This window comes from Pestalotiopsis fici (assembly GCF_000516985.1).
Source record: "Pestalotiopsis fici W106-1 unplaced genomic scaffold PFICI_Scf_17, whole genome shotgun sequence".
Taxonomy (NCBI): Eukaryota; Fungi; Ascomycota; class Sordariomycetes; order Amphisphaeriales; family Sporocadaceae; genus Pestalotiopsis; species Pestalotiopsis fici.
In genome coordinates, this window is record NW_006917107.1 from 171070 (window position 1) to 185863 (window position 14794).

At 49.4% G+C, this 14794-nt stretch overlaps 8 protein-coding genes across 8 annotated transcripts; 4 read left to right on the top strand and 4 right to left on the bottom strand.

The window, feature by feature from the left end:
* Positions 1–368: 368 nt before the first annotated feature.
* On the top strand, positions 369–2170 carry PFICI_15347 (uncharacterized protein; the record flags this gene model as incomplete). Its single annotated transcript, XM_007843928.1, has 5 exons — positions 369–575; positions 660–783; positions 850–1226; positions 1290–1427; positions 1502–2170. The coding sequence occupies 5 exons, from the start codon at positions 369–371 to the stop codon at positions 2168–2170; spliced, it is 1515 nt and encodes a 504-aa protein (XP_007842119.1).
* Positions 2171–3309: 1139 nt separating this feature from the next.
* Positions 3310–3637, top strand: PFICI_15348 (uncharacterized protein; the record flags this gene model as incomplete). Its single annotated transcript, XM_007843929.1, has 2 exons — positions 3310–3358; positions 3456–3637. The coding sequence occupies 2 exons, from the start codon at positions 3310–3312 to the stop codon at positions 3635–3637; spliced, it is 231 nt and encodes a 76-aa protein (XP_007842120.1).
* Positions 3638–5339: 1702 nt separating this feature from the next.
* On the top strand, positions 5340–6305 carry PFICI_15349 (uncharacterized protein; the record flags this gene model as incomplete). Its single annotated transcript, XM_007843930.1, has 2 exons — positions 5340–5771; positions 5916–6305. 2 exons carry the CDS (start codon positions 5340–5342, stop codon positions 6303–6305), a joined length of 822 nt encoding a protein of 273 aa, XP_007842121.1.
* Positions 6306–6449: 144 nt separating this feature from the next.
* Positions 6450–7031, bottom strand: PFICI_15350 (uncharacterized protein; the record flags this gene model as incomplete). Its single annotated transcript, XM_007843931.1, has 1 exon — positions 6450–7031. The coding sequence occupies one exon, from the start codon at positions 7029–7031 to the stop codon at positions 6450–6452; it is 582 nt and encodes a 193-aa protein (XP_007842122.1).
* Positions 7032–7835: 804 nt separating this feature from the next.
* On the top strand, positions 7836–8132 carry PFICI_15351 (uncharacterized protein; the record flags this gene model as incomplete). The annotated part of the gene is made up of 2 exons (XM_007843932.1): positions 7836–8047; positions 8108–8132. The coding sequence occupies 2 exons, from the start codon at positions 7836–7838 to the stop codon at positions 8130–8132; spliced, it is 237 nt and encodes a 78-aa protein (XP_007842123.1).
* Positions 8133–8493: 361 nt separating this feature from the next.
* Positions 8494–9736, bottom strand: PFICI_15352 (GTPase npa3; the record flags this gene model as incomplete). The annotated part of the gene is made up of 2 exons (XM_007843933.1): positions 8494–9299; positions 9361–9736. 2 exons carry the CDS (start codon positions 9734–9736, stop codon positions 8494–8496), a joined length of 1182 nt encoding a protein of 393 aa, XP_007842124.1.
* A 645-nt stretch (positions 9737–10381) lies between these two features.
* PFICI_15353 (uncharacterized protein) lies at positions 10382–11389 on the bottom strand (the record flags this gene model as incomplete). The annotated part of the gene is made up of 1 exon (XM_007843934.1): positions 10382–11389. One exon carries the CDS (start codon positions 11387–11389, stop codon positions 10382–10384), a length of 1008 nt encoding a protein of 335 aa, XP_007842125.1.
* A 1517-nt stretch (positions 11390–12906) lies between these two features.
* PFICI_15354 (uncharacterized protein) lies at positions 12907–13749 on the bottom strand (the record flags this gene model as incomplete). Its single annotated transcript, XM_007843935.1, has 1 exon — positions 12907–13749. The coding sequence occupies one exon, from the start codon at positions 13747–13749 to the stop codon at positions 12907–12909; it is 843 nt and encodes a 280-aa protein (XP_007842126.1).
* Between the last annotated feature and the right edge of the window lie 1045 nt (positions 13750–14794).

A 14794-nucleotide genomic window follows, 5' to 3' on the forward strand; every position in this document is an offset into this window, starting at 1 on the left:
CGGATCCAGATCCCGCCCGACCCCCCGAGCAGTACTCCCGGGGAGATAGGAGATGATTCCGGCAACGTTGCCGCCGGCGGTAGTTGCGGACTCCAAGCTACTGCGTACGTGTCTGGGGGCTTGGCATCCAAAGCAAGGCCGCCTGAATAGCAATAGGTACTGTCAGTCTACCAACCTGAAAAGTTGGGTAATTCCAGTATTTGAATCGCATTGATTTGCTCTTTTTTTTTCTTCTCGGGAATACATCATTAATCTGCAGTCGTAGATTCTATCGAATTAATTCCATCCTGCACCTTCAGTCTTGTAACCTTGTCCTTCCGGACCGAAACATCTCATTTCTCTCATACGCTCGCAAGAGAGGACGTAAAATGGCAGGACACTTCAGAACTTCACCAGAACAAGCTTCGCAGCTCTTTCCCGCTTACCCACAGTTCTCTGGGTTCATGAAACCATGTCGTTTCGAGGGCGAAATTCAAAATCTCGAAGTCCAGGGAACTATTCCACCCGAAATAGATGGCACGTTCTACCGCGTGATGCCAGATCCGCAATTTGTGCCCTTTATTGAAAATGATCCGGTTGGTGTTGTTCCATGTCTAGACTTTCGCCTGTTGGGTTTCATTTTTCTATCATCTTTCGCTAATCTATTCGCACAATTTTAGTGGTTCAATGGCGATGGAAATGTCAGTTCCTTTCGCATCAAAGACGGCAGATGCTGCTTCAAGCAGAGGTTTGTTCGGACAGAAAAGTTTGTGAGGGAGCGTGCCGCACAAAAGGCATTACTGGGTAGGCTGAATCTTTCTCGCCAGCGGAACACTCCAAGGCCATTCCTCTAAGCCTGTACTCTTGTAGGAAAGTACCGGAACAAGTACACAGATGCGGTCAGCTTCAAGATTCGGACCACCGCCAACACGAATGTCGTGTACTTCAATGGTCGTCTCCTGGCCTGCAAGGAAGACGCACCGCCCTATGCTCTGGACCCTGAGACATTGGACACGATTGGGCTAGAGGACTTTGATGGCCAGCTTCCGAGCTTGACATTCACTGCCCATCCGAAGCTTGATGCCAAAACAAAAGAATTGGTCTGCTTCGGTTACGAGGCCAAGGGCGACGGCACGCGGGACGTCTGTTATTACTGCATCAGCCCAGATGGGAAATTCACAGAGACTGTCTGGCTCGTCGCCCCAGTCGCTGGTATGATTCACGACTTCGCGGTGACAGACAATTGGGTATGTTGTACTGTGTCTTGCCCGACGTAGGTATATCGTATGACTAATTGCCCTCCTCGATAGATTCTTTTCCCAATCATTCCCCAGATCTGTGACATCGACAGGTTGAAGCAGGGAGGCGAACACTGGCAGTGGGACTCGAGTGTGCCCTTTTATCTTGGTGTTTTGCCCCGACGTGGCGCTCGTGGGGAAGACGTAAAGGTACCTATCTACATTGCCCACAATGCCTCAAGTAATTTATTGCAATTTTGAACTGACGGTAGTTCTTCGAATAGTGGTTCAAAGCGCCAAACGCATTCCCCGGCCACACCGTCAATGCCTATGAGGAAGAGTCGGGCAAAATTGTTTTTGATCTGCCTTTGACAGATAAAAATGTCTTCTTCTGGTGGCCAGATGCGGATGGGAATGCACCAAATCCCGAGTCAATCAAGGCAAAGCTGGTCCGATACACCTTTGATCCTTGTTCAAGTGACTTGGATCTTCCGCCATTCACTGTCTTGTCTACGGAAGACTGTGAATTCCCCCGCATTGATGACCGCTTTTCTATGAAGCCACATAGTCACAGCTTCTTTGACTTGATGGACCCTAAGCTGGGCACAGATTTTCCAGCCATTGCCCCGGTGATGGGCGGCGGACATGCTCCATACAATGCCCTAGGAGCTTTGAACCATCAGACTCTAGAGCTGCAAAAGTATTTTCCGGGGCCAACACACCTAGTCCAGGAGCCAGTCTTCATTCCTAAAGCAAAAGATGCACCAGAAGGTGACGGATGGCTCATGGCTTTAGTCAACAACTATGCTACAATGTCCAGCGAATTGCACATTGTGGATACTACCGACTTCTCACGTGCGCAGGCCATCATACTTTTGCCCATCAGGCTGAGAGCTGGATTGCATGGAAATTGGATCGATTCTGAGGATATGAAGGTTGCAAATGAGTCTTGATTTGCTTTGTCTAGTAACGACGTATAAGTCGAAAGGAATATTAGCATTAGCGCTGTGTGGCATTAAAACCACCTTTAGAGTAGCTCTTCCTTAGGACTATGAGATAGCTGTACGCAAACTGTTTCATTCATCTAGATGCCGCTTTTTAGTCAAACTCATTATCACTACTACCTATGCTACTTCTAATAAAGTTGCCATAATATTGTACCAGTCCAATAATCCTATAGGTGACCCAAAAAGTGTTAAGCCAATGTCACAATTCCGAGGTGCTAAGCTGTTTCAAGCGGGCCAAGGTGTGTGGGACGACGTGTTGGGCTGGGAGTCGCTGGACCTCGGTTATGCTTGGCTGCCCGGACTTGCGCTGTACCGCTTTGGCTGGCTGAGCTGCAACCCTACAACTGATCAGACGACACTCGCACCACAAACATGCTTTGACAGGGTCATCACCCCAGGTATTTTGCCAAGGGTCACGGAGTAGATCTTCCCCGCTGATGAATCTCTTTTGCTGCGGTGGACTTGTTTTAACTGACTGTGAGCTTGCATGTGTGGTATTCACCCGCCCGTTTCAATGCGGGCTGGGCAACCGCCGCTGGCCCATTAGCGGAACAATTAGGAACATCTCGGGTATCACTTGGGGGTGCATTGCTTGAAATGCGGCTGCTCCAGTAGTCGCTGGGCAGCATAGCAGATCTTGCCCGTTCTCCTGAATAGTACGTATAACCGGGGGCCCTCTTTCGATATTGCGGTCTTCCAAGGTTCTGAGACATGTTCAAATATATACATAATCCATATGATCCCCCATGACAATCGCCTGATTCTTTTGATTTGGTTTATGACGCTCCCATGACTTTTGCAGGGCAACGGTAGCATTGCATTCTTATTTACATGTTATTTTTCAAATTATTAGACTTCGGCTGGCCCCGGTAATAAAAAGATTGGCTGTGCAAATCACCTCGCTACAATGTCTCAGCGATCGATCCGGCCTTTCTCCACCATTTCGGGAGTTCACCCGGCATATTTGCCTGGTCTTCACAAAGCTAGCCGGGTGGAAAAGAAGTTGTACGTTCTTGTTGTCGTCGTGTCCTGAATACCGAAAAGAAAAGTCTTCCTCCTCAGGCAGACAGATGCATTTGTCCAAGATGTTGACGCTCAAAAGAGTTCCGGCAGCGGTGGCGACTGTTGGCATCGGTAAGTCACAAAATCTGGGGGAGGGGCTCGTCTGCGAGATCCCCCCACGACAAGGGAGGGTCTGCGTCTTTACTGAGAAAATGCGCCCCCATGATAGGTTACGGCATCGTCAAGTACAAGCAGACGCAAGCTGTTCTGCAACAGGCTCAATCACAACAGGCAGAGAGCTCGCGCCAAGCTGAGGCAGATATCATGATGGCTGCGTACGGTGACCGTTCCAGCCTGGCAGAGCTTGAGGCGGCTATGAAAGCATATGAAGAACAGCGACCACAGCGCTGATGCCCGCTCATCTGAAAAAACGATGGCGGATGTTTCTTGGTTATCGAACCATGATGAAATCAGACTCCCCGGGTTGCATTCGGAACACAAATCAGTACACGAATACCTGAATTTACAACGGTGGTGGCGATGCAAGATGATTTTGCATCAAGCGACACAGAAGAGAGGCAGCGGAACACGACAGGTAGCCGCGACACATCTTGCTTGTTAAATCGATATGAACCGGTTGTTAGCCCCTAGAAATTCGGACTAACTACATACCTGTCCCGACAAGTGTGTAAAGGACAGGCGCATCGACCAAGGCAAGGAAGACCTTTTTCAAACAACCTTATTACAATGATGGACGACATGGTGTTCTAAATAATCATGGGAGGAGGAATCAGCGACATCAATCTGAGATGAGGTATCGCCAATTCATCTTGGTGCTTGGGTGGGCTGGCGATTGGGAGATTGGGAGATTGGAAGATTTGAGCGATGAATCGGCGACAGATTTGCTGCCGACGACAGTGTATGGGAGGCCGCGTTCAGTCACCTACATGTTTCTGGACACCACGAACCTGTAATTACTCTTGGAAGACACAATTCTAGCTATTCTCAACTCCAAAGAGTTCTCTCGACAGAGTCCCAAATCTGAAGTAAATTGTTCGGCCAGTGCTTTCGATGGTTAACGCTCCTCCAGTGTGCGCATGAATAACTAGGTAATCGCCCAAAAAAAAAAAGATATTCTTGGCGGATGTTATTTGTCGCTAATAAATACATACGGAATAGTGAATAGTCTTCTTGTACTAAACTCGGGTTTAGTGATCAATTATAGTTTTAGTGCAAGTAACCACAATCATTGATCCCTCTTGTCGCGTATGCAAGAAGCTCCCGTGTCGTCATCATCGCCGAATGCATAGAGACTATATGCACAACCCGCAGAACCATTCACTATGATCCATGGGTATGTATGCACTTTGAGTCAAGTCCACCCTCAGATGATGTGACGACTTGAATATGTGTAGTTGGTATGGGACTTTGGTGGTGCAAGCTGGACAACTTATAGTCTTACGTAGACTCCAGGTCCGGATAGGATCGTCTTGACTGATGACTAGAACGATCAGACTTGTGTTCAAGACAGGACGTGAAAATCCCTCTTACATATCCTACTACCTCCACAATTGCTGACGGCCTTAAACTGCGCAGATCCTTCAAATTGGCGCTTTCTATTGGTGCGCATTGAGATTCTCCAGAAGCATGGAATTCTAGTAAGGTCCAGCCGTGAAATGGATACAGACTGCAGCAACCAGCAAAGCATATTTGACCGTTAGCATTATCCCTCATTGCCTCGCTTGCAGGAACGATGCATACCCAGGGCGCAGGTTCGAGAGTATAATAAGGCATGACGATACAGACCCTTGTCAGGACTTGCCAGGAGACTATAGATTGCTCCTCTAGGCAGACAAGAGCTGCCAGAGGTGGGGGTAAAAGATATCGGGAAGAAGTGAGACCCGCATTAATGACGATGTTGAGCGGGCTGGTGGCAGAGGTGGTGATGTGGGATTCCACCACTTGTGTACCCGCATTCTGGCAAACCAATGCAGAACAATTTGAGTTGTATTTGCAAGAGCCATTTCCCGTTTCCCTCTTCTTGAACCGTTTCTCTTTCATTCAGTAATACTACACATCAATCTACCACGAAAACAAGCATCTGATACCAACAATGGCCCCCGAGCACACCAAGAAGACTTACACCCTCGCCTCTGGCGACAAGATGCCCGCCATCGGCCTCGGCACATGGCAGTCACCCAACAACGCCACAGCCGCTGCTGTCGAGGCCGCTATCCGTGCTGGATACCGCTACATTGACACAGCACTGGCGTACGGCAACGAGCACGAGGTGGGCGAGGGCATTCGCGCTGCTGGTGTTCCGCGCGAGCAGCTCTGGATCACCACGAAGCTTGATAACCCATGGCACAAGCGCGTCGCCGAGGGAATCGATACTTCGCTAAAGAACCTTGGTCTCGACTACGTCGATCTCTACTTGATGCACTGGCCGAGCAGCACCCGTCCAGATGATCTCAAGAAGGCCTATGATGACTGGACCTTTATCGATACGTGGCGCGAGCTGCAGAAGCTGGTTGGCACTGGCAAAGTGAGGAACATTGGTGTCTCCAACTTTGGCATTACCAACATGGAGAAGTTGCTCAACGATCCGTCCACAAAGGCAAGTGAATAGAGAATGCAATGCACAAATGTAGCTCACAAAGACAAATCTATATATTAACTCGCTGTTCAGATTGTCCCGGCTGTCAACCAGATCGAGTTGCACCCCAACAACCCATCGCCCAAGTTGGTCCAGTACTGCAAGGACAAGGGCATTCACGTTACCGGCTACTCGTGCCTCGGTAGCACCGACTCGCCCCTGTACAAGGACGAGACGCTATTGACACTGGCAAAGGCAAAGGGCAAAACGCCACAGCAATGCATGATTCAGTGGGGTATTCAGAATGGCTGGGATGTCATTCCAAAGTCTGTCACCAAGGAGCGCATCGAAGCCAACTTTGACATTGACGGTTGGGAGTTGACGGACGAGGAGCTGAAGAAGCTTTCGAGCTTGCCGGATCGCTTCAAGGTGTGCGGCGACGATTGGTTGCCCGTAAAGGTTTTCTTTGGCGACGACGAATAGATGCCCGGCCAGAGAGGAATAACGGAGTTCAGGCACTCAGGACCCATAGAGGCAGTCTAGATTAATTATACAAGACATGTGTTTATGGCATTTTCGCTGGCCAGTTTCAAATCCCTGGCCAATTATCTGTAGTGTCGATGATGTTTAGAGCTTGCCCCTACTGTTTTCTTCGCGCATGATGGCAGCTATACCGTCTCGTATCTTGGCAGCGAGCACAACGGCCTCATCGTCATCGAGCTCTTCTCGTTGGCCCCGTCCGAACATAGTGAAGCTCTCCCGTAGTTTACCGCTGGCTCGAATTTCTGGTCGGGGAATGAGGTGGTAGTGTACGTGATCCACGACTTGCGCGGCGGCGGCGCCGTTGTTCTGGACGACATTCCAGTCGCCTACTCCGGTTGCATGAACCAAGGCTTTGCTCAATATCCGTAAATATGTACCAAGTTCGGCGGCTTCGCTCGCAGTCACGTCCGTCAGCTTGGATGCGTGACGTCGTGGGCAGAGCAGTAGGTGACCTGTAGATAGTGGTAAAATATCGAGAAATGCTAGAAGGACTGGCGTTGAGAGCACAATGAAACTAGCAGGGGCAATCTTCTCAGGGTCGAGGAGAGACTCATCAGCGCCCGGTGGTGAGGTTGGATCGAAGGTCGCGTAGGCTGTCGAGATCTTACAGAACGGGCAAGGGCTGGCCGGCGGCAGTACAGTCGGATCAAAGGCCTGTGACGCCATGATACCCGCGCGGATATGCGGTACACGGTGCGCTAGAAGTTCAAGCTGAAATTCCGGCAGAGTGAGGGTGACGGGCTGATAGTATTCGGGTATCGCATGTCTTGCGCGTTGTGTAAAGATGAACGATGGTCGGAGCAGATATCCAAGCTAGATATAACCCTTGGTTTTAGTAAACGCCGCCGCAACGTGAAATCATCCGAGTCAAAGCATGTCGATCACAGTCAGATGCCCACAGCAAAAGTCAGAACGTAGATAATGAGATGCTGCCCTGAAGTCACCGCATTCCTAAAGAGTCGAATCCCCAGGAATTCGCTGTTTAGTAGCCAATACAAGCGGTTGAAGCGAGATAGGGCGATTGGAAGGTCCGGGGCCGAGGTTCAGGCCAGGGGTTTTAGTAGCAGTTGGCAATGGCGGATACATTTAGGCACGCTGCAATTCTGAGGGACAACCCATCAAGCCTCTGCACTACAGTCAGCGTTATACGCAGTACATACGTGCCTCATGTACCTTGAACCTCTTCGACGCTAGGTACTCTAGTGTGTGTGACCCCCGGAATTAGAAAGTCGAAGTGGGGGTGGCATCTAAAATTCTGCCACTCCAGCATTCTCACCGCCTGAATTTCTCTTTGAAGTCATTCCAATCTAGCTCTGTAGATTGCGACGAGCATCTAGAAATCGATCCATGACATATTCCAGTCCAACATCTCGCTTTGCACAGCTACCACGGACTAAACTCGCAGACTCCTAGAGTCTGATCTCGGCCACTCTCCATCCACGAATCGATACCTCCTTTTTCCGTCCAAATATGTCTCGCGAGGGCTACCAAATTCCCACCGGCAGCTCCGGCGCTCCAGGCGCTGGAAACTCGGCCGTCGCCAGCCGTGCCATCGAGACCGAGGGTCTTCCCATGCTCTATATCTGCGGCGACTGCGGTACCAAGTTCCCTCTGAAGCGAGGAGACACGATTCGTTGCATTGAGTGCGGTTGCCGTGTGCTCTACAAGGAGAGAACCAAGAGGTGAGTCACGCATTTGCTACGATTGATACTTGACATTTATACTGATCTGACGCTTTACAGAATGGTTCAGTTCGAGGCGCGGTAGAAAACCTTGAAATTTGGAAAGGGGAAGACGGAACAATCCGAGCATTCATGGCCAGCCGAACGGCCTATACGGCCGCAAGATTTTGAGTCGGAATGCTTTTCATGGTACAGCATTAGTAAAGGGGGTCTGCGTATGCAAATGCTAAAATTGACCGCATTGGAAAGGTCTTGTGGAGTTCAGGAGTTTCAGAAATTCAATCAAGGGGAGCCCGGTAAACCAAGACGGAGAACAAAAGAATCACAATGGTATCATTACGCCGTCCAGCCGACCCTACATACATCCTTTTCTATGATTTTTGGAAAATGATATCAACAAAGACATACGACGATGCTGGTGTGTCTTCCAGCCGCAAAATGTTGCCTTACTGCTGTCTTTGTGTGTGTAAAAATTTGGCAAAGCTTGCCTCTTCCATATTGGACACTGCGCTGCCCTGCATGGCCGCCTCGTACCTTGCCTGAAGTCCTTCACGGTCCATTTCATCGTCATCCGCGTAGTCATCTGCTTCGTCATTATCGCTGGGAACATCAACGTCGTCATTGTCGTCGATAGGAGCGTTGGCGTCCTTGGATGAGCCGGCCTCCCTTGTGTCCATACCCATTCCTTTCATCATCTTTTCCAGCTCCTTCTCCCTTGTCTTGCGCTTTGTCTCTTCCCGTTCAGCACGCTTTCTCTCCAACTCGGGTTGGTAGTCACGTTTGAACTCCTCGGTCTTGTCCTTGACGGCTGCGAAGAACTCGTCTACACCCTGCCCGGTCATGGATGAGACTCCCACGACGCTCAGGTGCGTATAAAACTCCTCCAGCATCAAGCTCATGGAGTTTAATAGACTGCTCATATATCCACTGCCACCTCCCTCGCCCTCGACACCGCCAAATGCGTTGTTTGCTTCATCGGCCTGGAGAGCCTCCGAAAATGCATCGTAATCCGTCATCCAATCCTTTGCAAACGACGGATCCTTAACATCAGCCTTGTTGAAGACTAGAATCATGGGTAGCTTTGTCTTGTAGAGAATGGAGCATGCATAAAGCATGTTTGACATGAAGGTGCTTGTCGAAGCCGTCCGAGGCGTGTCGATGATATATGCAATGACTGTCGGGAAAGAAGAGGCGAGCGACTCGAGGAGAATTTGGCCGGATGCCGACCACACAAAGACTTCGATTTGACCAGCTTCGCGGCGCGACATGTTAGTAACGTTTGGTCCAGCGTAAAGATGGCGTTTGAGACTCACGTGTATCCACCAAGATGTTCTTGATGGGTGTCTTGCCATCTTCGGGGTTGGACCTCTTCTCTAGAAGACCCACGATCTGGTCGACTTTGGTGGCAAACAAATTCAAACTTGTCAGGATGCCTCCATTAGGACCAAGATTGTATTGCTTCATAACCTCTTTGTAGTTGACCGAGTCGCGGATGTCTATATTGGATTCGAATGGGACGTTCAAAACCGCGGGATCTAGATTGATGACGTATGGTGGCTCCTTCTTCCCGTGAAGATGCGCATTGATCCGTTGCATGAATGTCGTCTTGCCCGATCCGGCCATGCCGACACAGACAATGGCGGTGGGTTTGTCGCCGCCTGCAGGGGCGCTGGCGCTCGAGGAAGCCATGTGCGCGTGCTTGACACTGTGTGATGGGCTAAAGATCGTTTCCGGCGAGGTCTAGAACGATCGGGTTTTGTTTTGATCTGGACGAAGCTCAAGTGTATGCAGAGCCGCTGTTGAAGAATGTTGTCTTGGGTAAAATCATGATGATGGAGCTGTAGATCTAGATGGCGGGGCAGCTTGGTATCGATTAGAGAAAATCTAAGCGGAGCAATTCCGTCCCCCGCTATCAAACGCGTTGTAAAGTATCAGAGTGGGGCGTCTGCGACTTGTAAGTTGGTGCCTGAGAACGATTCTTGCAAGGTACGGAATACGTATCTCGCAAGTCTTTCTCTGTACATGGGAGGAAAAGGTCAAGTTCATACATTGGCTCGAGACAATATCATAGGATTTATTCTGCCGGCATAATTCCGACTTCGACCAGCTTATGCTATGTTGAATGTTCACAAAATGGGTGAGTATTAATTCAACTTTGATTTTTATTCTTGGAAAGCTTTGGGTCAAGAGTATCTCGAGGTGATACTATGGCCATTACTATCCATGCTACTCTAAGTCAAGTCTATTGAGTGGCGCATTGCTGCAGCTACAGGTAGCGGCTCATATTGAAGTCTACAAATGTGCAATCGCTTGTGGCATTACCATCCGATCAGTTCAGCTTCGCCTTTTACCTCCACCGGTAGTGGAATCATCGCCTGTCTCCTCAGCGCCTCTCCTCCTCTTTTTTGGCCGACAGGCGGAAACTGGTCGTGGCGGTTTTGCAGTGAAATCAGAGGCCCCTTGAGATGCTGGCCATATAGGCATATCTTCCGCCGGGATGTACACCTGCCTCAAATTCGATTGTCTGACACGTTCGACGATGGCTTGAACCGCCAAGTCAAAGCCATCCCACGTGGCCGGCTCGATTCCACGGGTAGCCTCTCCGTCGGCATTAGTCGCGGGTTGCTCAGCTTCTGCCAGAATTTCCTCCAGACGATTCAGAAAAACACGAAATCGAGCCTCGTATTCTTGCAAACGCGCTGCAAGCGAAGGCATCCAATCACTCTCATTTCTGTGATGACGAGGAGGTAAAGGGACACTAGTATCAGGATTATAAGAAGAATTGCGATAAAGCTTCCCTTCCTGCTGACAAACATTTTGCTTCCAGTCGAGATATCGATCGATGAACTGCAAGGACCAGGCAAATGCGGCTTTTATATCCTCGGGGATGGCTTGATCAAACGAAGTAGCCATATCTCTGATCCTTCTTGCATCTTCTCTGCGCATTTGATACACGTTCTCAAAAATGTTGTCGGTTTCTATCCATGATTTCCATTGCCTCGACTCGTTGACCAGACAGTCGACCGCGATATTTGGCCGATGCACTACCTCGTTCGCCTTTTTTCGTGCCTCGTCTCTGCCTTTTTTACTAGACCATTCCCAATGTTTTGGGTCAACCTGGAGGAAGAATAACATCTGACGCATTCGTGCCTGGTGCCACGACTCACTCCACTCAAACATGTTGTCAATCACGACGGATTCTTCATTTTTGAAGAAGATGAAAAGTTCGTCCTGGAATTCTTCTTTCACTCTGGTCCTGATCCACTCCCGCAACTGCGCGTCAGATGCTGGAAGTTCTAGGGCCGTACGTGTCCGTACTGTGGCTGCCGTCGGTGCCGCCATAGTGAGCTTCGTATGTTATTTTGGTCGTGTATCTATCTGGTAGTCGCGGGTAATGAGTAACGTCGGCGTAGAAGTATGATAATTTGAACATGGATGGTGTCGAACCAAGCTGCGTTGCTCTTAAATATACGGCTCGTGTGAGCAAGGCTTGGTGAATTTTTGTGACTTGTTGACTACAAGGCTTTATTGAATCAATGCGGCTCAGAACAACGACTTATGATGATAATGTGTTGAGATGACAATGCCAAAGTTCCGCCCCAGTCATTTGAGTACTCAGACAATGAAACGTAGGCAACAATCTTTTAGTCTCCTACCGCTGTCATTGTGATATTGGGCAAGTATTGTGCCTGTATCCCATGTCAAATAGAGTATAGTATGGCGAAATCGATTTGGATACCCTCAAGAATTCTACAACCCATCAGGTCGGGATATTTCGAGTCGCAAGGATGTGTCGTACTTCCCACCCAAGTGTTTAACAGCTCAGCGTAGCGTTTTTAGAAGTCATTCAAACAATTACTCCCGTACCTTGAAAAAAAAAAAAAAGTAAGTAAAGAAAGTAAAGACTGCGGACAGGTCGACAAACGTACCTATCCAAGCATAGTCGAGGTAAGGTCTTAGGGTAATACATTCAAGGGTGGGAGTCAGTACAATTACGCACTATCACACAAGTCATATCACATCAACCACTTGCAAGAATAAAACACCTGGTTTTGAGGCGGCCGGATTTCTCATTACCTCAACTGACGAGGGATCAAGTCAGGGGAGCACATCCACTAGGGATGGCGTAGGAAAGACTAGCCATCTAGACTAACTCAATTCCATCATAACTGCCCGCTTTCACGATAGCGGAACCAATTCAGCGTTTCTTTGGAGTATCACAATCTTTGTTTGACACATAGGAGATGTCATGGCAGCGAAGAGGTGCGCGCCAGCCTGTGGTCCATTCGTCCTCCACGCATGCCCAAGGCGAGGGCATTCCGAAAGGGTTCTCCATATGTGGGAGATCCCTCCATCGCGCCCATCGCAACAGTAAAAAGCAAACGCATTCGAGAAAAAGACAAATTTCTTCGGTATCGGTGTAAACTTTCCCAATCTTCTAACCGATGTCTTGTTCTTCAGGAAAGAAGAACTGATTCGCAAAAGTCAAATCCGGTTCAAAGCCGGCCTTTCAAAAAATCAAACCCAGCGCAAAAAGATTCCAAGGGTACAATGACAATGTAGAGTTGCGATTCGGGTCATTAGAATAGGAGAGAGACGTAGGCAATGAAGATAGCATGTATGTTCATGCCCCTCTCTTCGCGAAATAGCTTTCATCAAATAGGTCGGCCAACCTCAGAAAGAAGTGGAAGGGTTCCCAATCTGGTGAGCAATTCTGGGAGAGACTGAGTGGGGGTGAGAAGCAGCAAGAAATCATCATAAACCTCGTGACAGAACTCCAATCCTCGCCAAGGTGAACGCCGTAAAGTCAAGGTTCCCAAAGTGACCAAGTTTCGTCAACACAAGGGCATCATATTCCTTCAGATGGTCTTGGGGGTCCGAGCATTGCTCATCTCCACCACATCGTCCAGATGATTGCACATGGCAACGAACAGGTCAAAGAAAAGTTTACCGCCCCTTTCCATCTCCGCCTGCATGGTTCCGCTCCTCTTAAATGTCTTGCGACATCGAATGATCAAGGCGAGGTAATGAGCGCGGAGTCTCGAGTCCGAGTCCGGCGTGTTGTCATAGGCATATTGCGCCGAGCGCAGAATGGTTGAGACGTCGATTCCGCTCTGGAGGCCCTGCTTGCGCAGAGACAGACGCTTGAGCTCCTCGAGCCCGTACCGTTCAGCAGTGCAATATATGACAGTATCCCTGAGAAGGTGTTGCCCCACGCTGGACATGTAGATTGTTGCCTCGACGGCCCCGCGGCCGCCTCCGTTTTCTGATGGTACCGGCGATCTTCCAGTGGCTGCCTTGGCATCCTCAAGTTCCCAAGAGTTTCGGTGCTTGTTGTGAAGCAAGCGTGGATAATAGTCGCCCTTGTAGAGGTACTCAAGCACAGCCGAGAAGACCTCGGGTTCTTCGTCGGGAATAGAAATCCTCTTACTCTGCGCATCAAGGTATTGGTCACGGCAGACGCGCTCAAAGAACGGCGACTGGCACAGGACTTCCTCATGCGCCGCAAACAGTCTTCCTTCTCGGCCCACGGTGAGAGTAACGATGGGCGAGCTGAGAGTCTTCTTCACAGGCATGCTCTCTTCAATAGACCGCTGCAATTTCGACAGCTTCTGGGGATCATTTCGAATGGTGTTGGACTTCTTCAGCCTCGACGCCTTGTCGACTCGGTCCTGGGACCGGAACGAGCGCTTGCTAAACATGGCGGCGGTAGATGAGTGAGATAGTTGAAGAAATCGAGATTATGCTGTTTCGAAATGATGATGAACAGAAAGACAAAAAGAAACGCACAAAAAAAAAACCAGACAGTCAGAAAAATTAGACCGTCACTCGTTTTTTTTTATCTGGTCCTTTCTGGTTTCGGTACAAGTTCAAGAGAGCGACGAAAAGAGTGTATAGTTGATGATTCGGAAGAGGATTCCGCTAAAGAGTGTAGGTGAGTGAGTTGACACACAAATGATTGACACGGGTCCGTGCGGTATATTCCAGAGATCGGTTCGGAGGTGAACGAGTGACACTGGAGATATCCTTGGAGGTACTTTGCGACCCTGATGGTTGTGGTGGGGGAGGGAGAACAAAAGGGAAGAAGGTCAGAATTGGAGGGGATGGAATCTGATATTTATAAGGTGACGCGCAGCCAGGGATCCAACCAGGATTGTGTCACTCTATCATTGTGCAGGCTGGGGGCGGCATGGGAGATGCCAAGACTCTTCATGATTCGCTCGTGTCGTGCTACACCGTCGCCTATCTGCTGCGTGAATTCTGGTGAATTGTCTTTGCAGAGACAGGCACCAGCGGCGGCAGCCCTAAACCAGCCGCCTGGGAGCCTTGCGATTGACGAATGTATTGATTATTTGTGTCCAAAGGTGGTGTCTTTTTTCTTCCCTTTTTTCTGTCTCGATTCACTACGCGTGGCAAACTGCCTGGAAACACTGGTCACAAGAGTTCACAAATGGATTACCCAGGGGAAGAGTCATGGTGTCGATCGATGAATTTCCGTGCATGTGCTCTGTATGGTGCGCCCATCAAAGGCGGGTTTTTTTTCACATCAATACGATCTTAATATCATCCCTCCGAAGGCACAATATTGACAGCTCACACCCCCGCCAGATGAAGTAAGACCCTGGTTGCCTGGACATCCTGAACTGTCTGTCTGGCCTGATGTGAGGCAGTGCTGGTAGACGCATGCTGAGGCCCAATGGTGGCGCTTAGTTGGATAAAGTTGTGGCCAATTGAAGGATTCAGTGC